This window comes from Poecile atricapillus, chromosome 25, assembly GCF_030490865.1.
Source record: "Poecile atricapillus isolate bPoeAtr1 chromosome 25, bPoeAtr1.hap1, whole genome shotgun sequence".
In the NCBI taxonomy this organism is placed as follows: Eukaryota; Metazoa; Chordata; class Aves; order Passeriformes; family Paridae; genus Poecile; species Poecile atricapillus.
This window is the reverse complement of record NC_081273.1, coordinates 4,531,527-4,542,327: the sequence shown is the minus strand read 5'-3', so window position 1 is coordinate 4,542,327 and position 10,801 is coordinate 4,531,527. Positions and strand designations below refer to the sequence as shown.

Here is a 10,801-nt window from a genome sequence, read left to right as displayed (position 1 = left end):
ACCCTCGCTCCCTTCAACTTGATTTCTGGCTGCTTCATTTCTCTTTACTCCATTTCACAGAAATTAACTTCAGCTTAATATTTCACTCCATCTCGATGGGCACCCGAGTATCCTCCAGAGAGGGAGAAAAAGAAGAAAAGGAAAAAGAGCAGGGGAAAAGAGAGGGAGAGGAGAGGGGAGGGTGCCCGAGCTTTAGCCCATTTCACAGAAATTAACCCCAGAACTTATTCCACTCCATCTCGTCGGGGACCCGAGCATCCTCCGCAGATGAAGAAAACGGCTCAGAGCGAGGAAGAGAGGAAGAGAAAGGGAAAAGAGCGAGAAGGAGACGAGAAGAGGGGAGGGGGCCCGAGCATCCGTGCCCGCGGGGAGCGGCGGGAGGGCTCGCAGCGGCAGCGCTGCCCATGCACATTCTCTCCGGGCGGCGGCGCGGCTGCCGCTCCTCCCGGCCCCGCTGCGCTCCTCCCGGCCCCGCTGCGCTCCTCCCGGCCCCGCTCCGCTCCTCCCGGCCCCGCTCCGCTCCGCCCGGCCCCGGCGGCACGAACATGGCGACACGGAGCTCTGGCGGGGCCGGCCGTGCCGCCCCGCTCCCCCGCCGGCTGCTGCCGCTGCTGCTGCTGCTGCTGCCGGCGGCCGCGGGCTCCCGCTCGCCGCTGCTGCTGCTCCGAGCCCCGCCGGCCCCCGCCGCCCCCGCCGAGCCCCCGCGGGGCCGCCGAGCCGCGCCGCGCCCGCCCGAGCCCATCCAGGTGTACGGACAGGTGAGCCCGCGGCGCGGGTGGGGAGGGGGGGACACGCGAGGCTCACCCCCCCCCTCCTCTACCGCCTCATCGCCCCTCGGAGAACGCCGCGTTCCATCCATCCATCGTTCCATCCATCCATCGTTCCATCCATCCATCCATCCTGGCCCCCCCTCCCCGTCCTTCCCCGGGGGTCGCGGCGCGTCCCGCCCGGGGCAGGGTGGCTCGGTGCGTGGGCTCTGTTGGGAGCAGCGGTCTTTGGGCGCCGCTGCCGCCTGCCCTCGGCTCTCCCCGCAGCCCCCGGAGCCGGCTGGCCGCGGTCACGTTCGCGGTGGCTCTCCCGGGCTCGCTCCCGGCGAGATGCGCTCCCGGAGGGAGCAGCCAAGGGCACGAGGCAGGGATGGGGGCCGGGCATCCCCGCCGCGGGGAGCCGGGAAGGGACGCGGCGGTTCCCTGTGGACAGCCGAGCCTCCAGGGATGCTCGCGGTGAGCATCGCCGCGCTCGGGAGCCGGGCAGGGGGAGGCGAGGCCGGGGAAGGAAGGACATGGCCATTTGTGAGGCACCGCGTCCTTCCCCGTGAGAAGGGCTCCTTGCTCCTGAGCCAGCCTCCCCTGATCCTCGGCAAAGAACGCGAGCAGAGTTGCTCATGGCAGGAAAACACAGAAACTGCTGTTTCTCAAAGTATCCCTCCTCGGGCTCGATTCACTGGCAAGTTTTGCTGCCAGGATCATGAAGACTCCCCCTCACCCCTTCTTTTGCATCTCTTTTGGGTGATGATGACAAATTACACTTGGAGTATCGAGGAAAGCCTTTTAAAGGTTCTGCATTATTTTTGATGTACCCACATGCTGTCTCCACTTTGCTGCCCTGCTTGATCCTCCTTGCTGACACTGCCTGTGTCCCCATCACGTGCCCAAAATGCTGACTGGGGGGGGACCAGCCCACGGAGGGACACTGCACACTTGAGGAGAGGCTTTGAGCCTTCAGTGATATCTGCCTTTGCCTCCTTGGATAGTGCTTTCCCCCGGGTGCTCTATAATTTTCCCTTTTTGCTACTTGTAGGATGAGAAGGAGCTGGTCACGAGGCAGGGCCAGCCCTGGAGCTGCTGGAGGGGCACATGCAGGGCTGGTGCTGCTCCTGAAGCCCTTCTGTTCCCTTGTTTAGGGAAAAGCTGTTCCTCCTCCCCTCGAAAATCTGCTTCGCCTCCTCTACCTCCTCAGCGTTTGGCTGTTTTTAGCATAACACAGCTAGCCCATTTTAGAAGAAAACATGACACTTGTCTCCCATCCACAGCAAGACACTGGTGGCACTTTCCCTTCTGTCTCCCCTGCCTTTGGTCCAGCCCAGCTGCTGTGGCAGGAACGTCCCTGTCACCTGCACACGGAGCTGCAGATCCAGGAGGGCACAGTAACCCTGTCCCCATCCAGGACAGGACTAATAGGAAGCAGTAGGAGTTCAAGTTTCCCATTGTTAGAGCTTTTCTCATTGCCTCAAGCTTCCAGAGGGGATTTGCCTGGGGAATGGAGTTGCTCTCCCTGGCATCAGAGCACACAGCACCCGTTCCTTCCTCTGCTTTGGGGCAGGACACACAGCTTGTACAGCCCAGGTGTGTCACTGAGAAGAGTTGCTCGGCACTAAACAACATTTCTGAGTTCTCCCAAGTGCTACAGCGCTTTAAATCAGGGGTCTGCTTGAATAGAAGGGACAAGAGGGAGCCCATGTGCCCTAGGCTGCGTTACAGATCTGACCACACAAGTCACTAATGCCTGGGAAGCCGGAAAAGCTGCACAGCACCGTGCTCAGGGGTCTCGTGCCTGGTCACAAGCACCCAACAATCCCCGTGACCCCCCTCCCCCAGCTCTCTGGCACTCCAATACCAGCAGCAAATCGTGCAGTCAAAGCACTCCTCTCTCAGGGCCATCAGCAGAAGGGGCAGTGCTTGGAGCGAGCATCCTTGTGCCGTGTCACTGCAGTCCCTTATCTGGGACGCATCCCGCTCCCGTGCCTTTGGCAGGCCACTGGGCCATATGCTACACACTGGCTCGTGCCCCAAAACTCCCTGCCCTTCCCTGGCTCTCTGCTGTGCTCCTGAAACAGCCTGGTGGGACAGCTGAGAGCCCAGGCTCAGCTCAGGGAAAGCAGGGTTTGCTGCTGGTGTGGGTGATGTCATCAGGGGAGCAGAGGGAGGGATGCATCGCTCTGTCTGGAACCGAGCAGGGGAAGAACATCCTAACCCTCTGTAGCTCCTCAGGAGCCAGACACAGCTTACTCAGCACCGGCAGGAACAGGCTCAGAGCCCTCTTGCCTTGGACAAGCACAAGCAAAGGATGTTACTTGGATTTTTTTATCTGGACCCTCACTGCTGATCACATCTTTGCTGGGCAGGCTGCAGCCAAACTTCCCAGGAGCATCCCCAAATATCAGGACCAGCAGCCCAACCTCCTTTGTGGCTCTTCCTTGTTTTTTCTGACTCCGAAGCAGCAGCAATCAGACCAAATGCCCAACTCTGGAGTCCATCAGCTTCGAGACAGAGCAGGTTTTGTTCCCTTGCACAGCCCTCACCTCTGTGGGATTGTTGGTGAGGGTTACAATGGACAGACTGTTTGAAGCAGGCACTGACATGAGACAGGACTTTTCTAGGATGCCACTGACAGCAGAGAAGCATCCCCAGGGCAAGAAACTTCACCCTCAGGGCCAGCAGGGCTCCCTGAACCCCTTCCATGAGTGTGGCACCTCACCCTGCCCTCCTGCTCCTGCCACGAGCCCCCAGCACAGTGGCTGGTCTGCCATCCACCCTCCTGTCCCCTCACAACCTTTGTGCTCCTTCCTACACATCCCTGCTCAGACCTGGAAACAAGGCCTGGCTCCAGGGTTTTCCATTTCCATGGAACCTCCCCACCATCCCACAGAAATCCTGGCTGCTGGGTGTGAACCACAAACCACACGGACTGCAGCAAAGAAGGGAGAGAAAAGCCCCTCAGGCTGCCTGTGCTGGGCTGGAGGGTGACCATGGGGATGGGTGTGCAGTGACTGTTGTGCCATGGCTGCAGCAGACAGAGAGGAAAAATGCTGGGGCAGGAGCCCAGATTGGTCCCAAGGGGGAGAGGGGAGTTATGACAGCATTTACACTGCTCAAACATATCTAACCTTTACCTGCAGACATCCCTTCCTCTTCCTGGGAAAGAATTTTTCTAAAGTCACCCCCTAAAGCTCACAAGAAACCTTTGCTTTAAACCACGCTGGGACAAAAGACATCTCCTCTGGGTGCTGGTGGCTCCTGTGGCAGCCACTTCCCCTCTCTGCTGTCACTGCAAGGCCTGAGCTCTCCCTGTGCTCATAACCTGCACGAGGCTGTCACCTCTGTGCCTCCCTGTCCCCTGAACCACTGTTAGTGCCTGCCCTAATAGCGTTTTTCTCTTCCCTTTCTGGGGGGAACTATTTCATTGCTCCCAACCTTCCTGTTTCCTGATGAGAACCCATCCTGCCTTTGAGGAAAAGCAGAGTTTTCATCATTTCCAGGGCATTTACTGCCACCTGACCTCTTATCAGCCCACCACTTGACCTTGACCCTGCCCACCCCTCTGTGCTGATGGGGACCTCGGATAACCTCCTCTGGAGAGCTGGCAGAGAGCCTTGCTGCTCTCAGGGAGACAGAGACTGCTCTGCAGGGTGAGCTCCATCCAGCCCTGGGAGCGCAGACATCGGTCACGCCGCGCCGCAATTGAACCGTGCTTAATTTTGACCTACTTTGCCAGCCTGGCAGAGCCTTCCCAGATCAGACTTTAACCTTCTGGAGGTGTCCTGGGTGGTGCCAGCACGTCCCAGCCTCGTCCTCTTCCTCCTTCTTTGTGTTAGCAGGTCCCCTCCCCGTTGCTGGGTCTTTCATGGCCACCCTGGGAAGGTTTCCCTGCTCTTGGCTTTTGCTTTTTGCCAGAGCTTGATCCCTGGAAGCCATGCAGTTCCTGCTCCTGGCACCATGGTGGCTGGGAGAGGTAATTGTGTTTTTATTCATTGTTTTTCCCCTCCAGCAGATTCCTCACAGATCCTGTGAGTGCTGTGGTGTCCCAGGGGCATCGCTCAAGCTTTTCAGAGCTGGAATGACAAGCTCATGGCACACTTTGGACCTTTTCTGCAGTCTTCCTCCTTTGTTGTGGGAGACAGAATTTCATCAGCACTTCCCAAATCTGCTGGGGAAGCCTCCATTCCCATCACATCCTGGCCCCTCTATCAATTTAGGAAAGCCCAGGTTGTTTCTGGGGTTGTTCCTGGATTCCTGCCCTGACCCCAATCCTCCTACTCCCCTACCTTTTCCATCCTCCTGGAAACAACAGCTCAGGGAGAGAGGGCGATGGCAGAGAGAAAACATCCCTGCGAGCAGATGATTTCAGTATTAACTAAATTAACACGGGGCCTGGCACTCTCCAAAATGAGTCACCCGTGTTTCATATCAATGATTTCAGACCCTGGCATTTTCAGTCCAAGCCACAAGCAGCGCCACGGCAGGCACAGGCTGTATTTTAAAATCTCGTGGCAGGGCTGGAAGCAGATGCTCGGGAGCAGAGCAGAAGGTGCAGTAATGAAGCTTTAGCAGGAGCGCGGGGAACGCGGCGTGCCGGGAGCGCAGGAGCCACCCATGGCACTCTGGGGCCGGGCTCTTGCGTAAGCCCTGCCGGGGGGAGGATGGGGAACGGGGACAAAAGGCCTGGAACTTGTCCTCTGCAGCTTCCAGCAAGCTGGAGTGAGGAGGAGCACGGTCAGAACACCTTTTCTTTTTCTATCCGGGCAGCAGCTTTGCTTCTGACCCCTTCTTCAGCCCCATCCTCATTCCCCCAGGTACTGTGAACAAAATGTTTAGCCCTTTCCCTTTCTCCATGCATTTCCTGGCAGCCCTGAAGCCGTGATCCGGCTGATGGCAACACTTGGATGGTTCCAGCAGCCACAGAGGACCCTTGCTCTTTGCGACCCTCGCTTATCAAACAGCAGTAAAAACCCATTAACTATTCAGAAATTCCCTGGGAACTGCATTTGTTTGTAGGCCACTTTGAGGATGGGAAAACAGCCCAGTGATCCCTAGGAATCTGTTGTGCACTCAGTTTTACAGCACGGAGCCTCAGCCCCCGAGCTGTCACAGTGCATCACCTCCCGAGGAACCGCGAGCGCCCGGCTTGAGCTGCAGTGCCAGCCCTAGAGCCGGAGGAGCATTAATCCTCAACAGAGCCAACCCACACACACACAGCGAGCTCCCAAGCCTGCTGGACACCAAGAAGAGCCTCTAATGCTGTCCTGTCACTTGTCACTGCTGTCACAAGTCAGCCAGCACACAGTATTTCTGCTGGCAGCTCACCCCGGCCAGCGGTGGGATTTCTGCACGGGGAAGTCACGCTTCCCACAGAGCAGGGGCTCCAAGGCTGGGATTTAGAGTCCTCTGCTGAGGAAAGGCCTTGAGAGCAGCTCCAGAGAGCTGTCCCTGCCAGTCACTCATCTCCTGGCCAGCCTGCTGGAGCCAGGGGCTTTCATCTTTGTCACATGCCAGGGGTGAGCCACGTTCACAACCAAAATCCTTCTCCAAACCCCAAATCTGGGCATCAGCAGCTAAAAGGGATGCAACAGGAAGGGAAGCTGGTGTTCAGGTGCCAAAGAACATGGATCAGGGTTCTTCTCCCAGCCCAGGTCTCCTCAATTCCTGACATCCATCACCTCTCCAGCCTCAGCAGGACAACACTTCCATCTCAGCTCCCAGACATCCCCTCTGCCAGCCCAGAGCTGAGCTCTCAGGCTCCAGCTGCATCCCTGAAGCTCATACCTGCTCTCAGACGGCAGCTCCAGCAGCTGTCTTCTTCCCATCCCATTCCTGCAGGGCATTCATTTGTTGGAAGATGCTGTTAACAAAGAAATAAATACACAGCAAAGCTAGAAACATTAACTCCATTAACTACAGCTACAAGCAGCCTCTGCTACTTCTTGGCTCCACTTTTCCCCTCCTGGACTTCATCTGGCACCTTACGTATTAGGAGGACAAATTAGAATTTCATGCATATTTCATATACACTTAATCACTTGGCAAAGACCAAAACACTTCCCCATTAAGCGGAATTTATGCTAAATGCTGTTTCCATGAGGCGCCAGTCACTGCCTGTTCAGAGGTTACAGCAGTTCCCCAGGCAGGTGTCCCTGCAAAGGGAGGTGGGGACGCTGTGACGGTGCCACAGCAGCAGGGCAGGGCTCCTAAGAGCAGCTTTATTCCAAAACTATTCCACAGAGCCCATCCTGCTTCATGGGACATCAGCTGCTGCCTGTTGGGTCCTGTTTGGTGCCCCCCTGAGCCACTTGGGTCCCCACAGAGCTCTGAAGGGCTGCAAGGCAGCAGAAAACAAAGTGTGAGGCTCATAAACCCGAGCCACTCTTGTACAACCCCTTCCTGGGAGACTTACAGCATCCTTGTGCAGCCTTCTCCTGCTTTACACCCCCTAGTAGGAGCTTCTCCAGCTGCTCCAAACCTTCCTGCTGAGCATTCCTCCCTCCTGCCAGGGAGCCAAACCTTGCCTGGATCCAGTTTCCCTTCTTCCAGGGACTCTGCCATGCTCAGACTGCCTGAGCTCACTGGCTCCTCAAGGACTAACACAGCTCAGCTGGCTCCCCTGAACCCAAACAGGTTTCCCCTGGTTTTTGGCTTTCACTACACTTCACAAGTCTCCAAAAAGGGATCTTGCTGTCTGCTTTATCTTACAGGAAAAAAAAAGATGTAGAGGTTTACTGTTGAGGTTAAATCAAGGTGCAGATAGGAGTCTCCTCTGGTTTTCCTTCTCTTGAATCTCCAAGTGTTGGATTTCTCGTTAAAAAAAAAAGAGAAATACTATGGAAATTGTCACTGAGGTGCTAACAAACCTCTCTTGACTGAGATAATCTAAAGGGCCAAGTTCTGTGTTCCTGACAGTGCCCAACTCCAGCCCGAGCACAGCTGGTCACCCAAAAAAGCTGCGCCCAAAATAAACCAACAGAGATGTCAGAGATTTAAACGGGGTTATTCTGCTTCCAGAGCAGGGGAGGGGGACTGGGGAGAGCCGAGTTCCACACCCCAGGCTGTCTGTCGTCTGTCTGTCTGTCTGTCTCACTGGGCAGCAGCAATTCCTCCTTCTCCTTCATCCTCAAACAGCATCTCTTATTTTTACTTATTTTATGTATGAATTTATGTATTTTATTTATTTATTTATTTATTTACTTACTTACTTACTTACTTATTTATTTTAAAATAAATATTTATTCATTCACTTACTCATTATTTTTTTTTTCCCCTGCTCTGTCTGCCTGGCTTTGTAGCCTCCTCTGCTGCCTGACCTAAATCTGCTCCGTGTCTGTGGCCGGGAGCTCCGGCGGGGTTTGCCCCCTGTGGGGGTCCCTGCCCGGGCAGCCGGGGGGCTCCAGCCCCAGGGGATGCTCGGGGTGGGTTCTCCTTCCCCTCCTGTGATCCTGTTGCATAAGAGGGATTTGAGGGCTCCCACATGGCTCTCCCCCCGCCCGTCTTCTTCCAGAATAAAGACCTTGTTTTTCCAAGTGTTTCGCCTGCTGGAGGTTTAAGCAGCCCCTTCTTCCAGCGCCGCTGCTCGCTGATGCAGGGTCAGCGAGAGCTGCAGGGTATCAAGCCTAAGAAGGGCTTATCCCTGTATTTTTACAGCTTCCCAAGGCCCCGAGCTCCGGGGTGAGCAGCCCTGGGCTGAGCTGTGGCGTGCGAGGGCTCAGGCACGCACGTCCTCTGCTGCAGGGAGCAGAGCACCCATCCCTGAGCTGCTTTCCCCGGCTGTCCCTGCACGCCTGGCTGTCCCTGCTGGCTGCTGACAGCCACTGAGGGTTTGTCCTGTGCTGGCAGCTCCCACTGTGCTGCTGCTGCGAGAGCTTCCCCATAGAAACCAGCCCTTTGCTGGCAGATCCAGCACACACACACACACGGGAATAACGGGATCCTGCACGGCTCCATGTGAGCTGGAAAGCAGCACGGAATCACAGAATATCCTCAGCTGGAGGAGATCCAGCCCTTGGCCCTGCACAGACACCCCAGCAATCCCACCCTGTGCATCCCTGGGAGCGCTGCCCAAACTCTCCTGGAGCTCTTGGGGCTGGGGCCATTCCCTGGGGAGCCTGGGCAGTTCCCAGCACCCTCAGGGGGAAGAACCTTTCCCTGAGATCCAGCTAAATCTCTCCTCTCCTCCCCCTCCTGGGGACCACCACTGGTCACAGAGAGAAGGGATCAGTGCCTGGCTCTCTGTGTCCCATCAGGCAGAAAGCTGCCCCTGTGGCATCATCAGCCTGGATTCAAAAACACTTCCCAGCCCTTGGTTTGAGTTTTCATTCTCATCATCCCCTGAATCCTGTTTGTCTGAGGAAGAATAAAGGGAAACCTTACCCTTTTCTGCCAACACGTTCAGGAGAGATGCTGCTTTGAATGAGTTTTCCCAAAGTCTGGTATTTCCAAGGAAGGGTGGCATGAGGGGATGTTTGCTGTCCCTGTGGGCCCGGCTGGGACTCAGGGTGTCCTTTTCCTTGGCATTACAGGTCAGCCTCAATGATTCCCACAATCAGATGGTCGTTCACTGGGCAGGAGAGAAGAGCAACGTGATTGTGGCCTTGGCCAGGGACAGCCTGTCCTTGCTGGGTCCCAAAAACAGCGATGTAAGTAACACAGCCTGGCCCTGTCCAGGTGCACCTTCTGCTTCTGGGCCAGGCAAGGTGATGCTGGCTGCTGAGATACAGCCTGACTTGCTCTTGTGTCCTGAGAAACACAAGAAAGGCCCACAAGTTTGGGTTCAGAGGCACAAAAATATTAAACGTGTCCTCTGTGGTTCGAAGCATGGTTAGGAAAATCTCGAATCTTTCCCCGCCTCATAATTTACTTGACTGTTCACCAAATCTGTCAGAAGGGAGCTCAGAACTTTGTGCTTCTCACTGAGGGGCTTCTCCTTTGCAGGTTTATGTGTCCTATGACTATGGGAAGAGTTTTAAGAAGATTTCAGAGAAGTTCAGCTTTGATGGGGGGAACAGCAGCGAGGTGGCCATCGCCCAGTTCTACCACAGCCCGGCTGACAACAAGAGGGTGAGGGGGACATGGCAGCTGGGCCTTTGTCCCCGCTGTCACAGGAAGCCTGGACACCCCTTGGGCTGTCCCTGGGGCAGAGGTGGCACGTGCCAGGCACTTCTTGTATGGCTTGGTGACGCTCAGAGTGTGGCCTGAGAGGGGTGGCTGGGACAGCCTAATTCTTCCCCTCCAAAGTTTTCCCTCCTGGGGTGTGCACCTTCATTCCTGCCAGCCTGAGCTCTGCTCTCACCTTCTCCCCTGTCTGTCCCTCCACTCCCAGTATATCTTTGTGGATGCCTTCGCCCCGTACCTCTGGATCACCACCGACTTCTGCAACACCATCCAAGGCTTCTCCATCCCCTTCAGAGCAGCAGATCTCCTTCTGCACAGCAGGAACCCCAACCTCCTCCTGGGCTTCGACAGGTCTCACCCTAAAAAACAGGTGAGCACTTTGCTCAGGTGGGGAAGCACCATGCTGTGATGTTCCTGTGGCCTGATTTGTCCCCCACAGCTGAGAGCCACCGTGCCTCGTGCCAGGGCCATGTGGCTTCATGCTTTGGCCATTCAGGGTGTCTGATCTCACATGCAGAGCTGTCCAAATCAGCCAGGACACTCTCTTCCCTACAGCCTGTCTTGTTCTTACCTCTGGGGAATGAGGATATAATACCTGCAGGCTGCCTGTCTTATTTCCCTTCCTTTTTCCTTCATCCACACTGCTCCCAACCATATCCATCACTCCAACTATTGTGGTCATAACTCACCACAGAGCACTGGCAGCTGAGGCAGGATGACCTCTGCAGAGTTTCATGTGGTTTGGCTTTGGGTCCTCAATAACAAATTGCTGCTTGAATACAAACACTTTTTTTTCTCCCTCTGGAGCTGTTGGGTAAAGATTGAAAATAGTTACAGCACCTTCAGATAGACACAGTGAGTAAAACCTGGAGGTGAAACAGTGGGAAATCCTTCTGGTAGAAGGCTAAAGGATGGATTTTTGC

General features: G+C 55.8%; 1 protein-coding gene across 2 annotated transcripts in view; it reads left to right on the top strand.

The window, feature by feature from the left end:
* The first annotated feature begins 545 nt into the window (after nucleotides 1–545).
* SORL1 (sortilin related receptor 1) overlaps nucleotides 546–10,801 on the top strand; it is a 46,975-nt gene continuing 36,719 nt past the window's right edge. The window contains exons 1-4 of one of the 2 annotated variants that reach the window (XM_058857088.1): nucleotides 546–758; nucleotides 9,287–9,403; nucleotides 9,699–9,824; nucleotides 10,087–10,248. In XM_058857088.1, the coding sequence (XP_058713071.1) occupies nucleotides 546–758; nucleotides 9,287–9,403; nucleotides 9,699–9,824; nucleotides 10,087–10,248 (618 nt within the window). The remainder of the gene's footprint in view (nucleotides 759–9,286; nucleotides 9,404–9,698; nucleotides 9,825–10,086; nucleotides 10,249–10,801) is intronic. The other variant, XM_058857089.1, reaches the window with a different exon arrangement.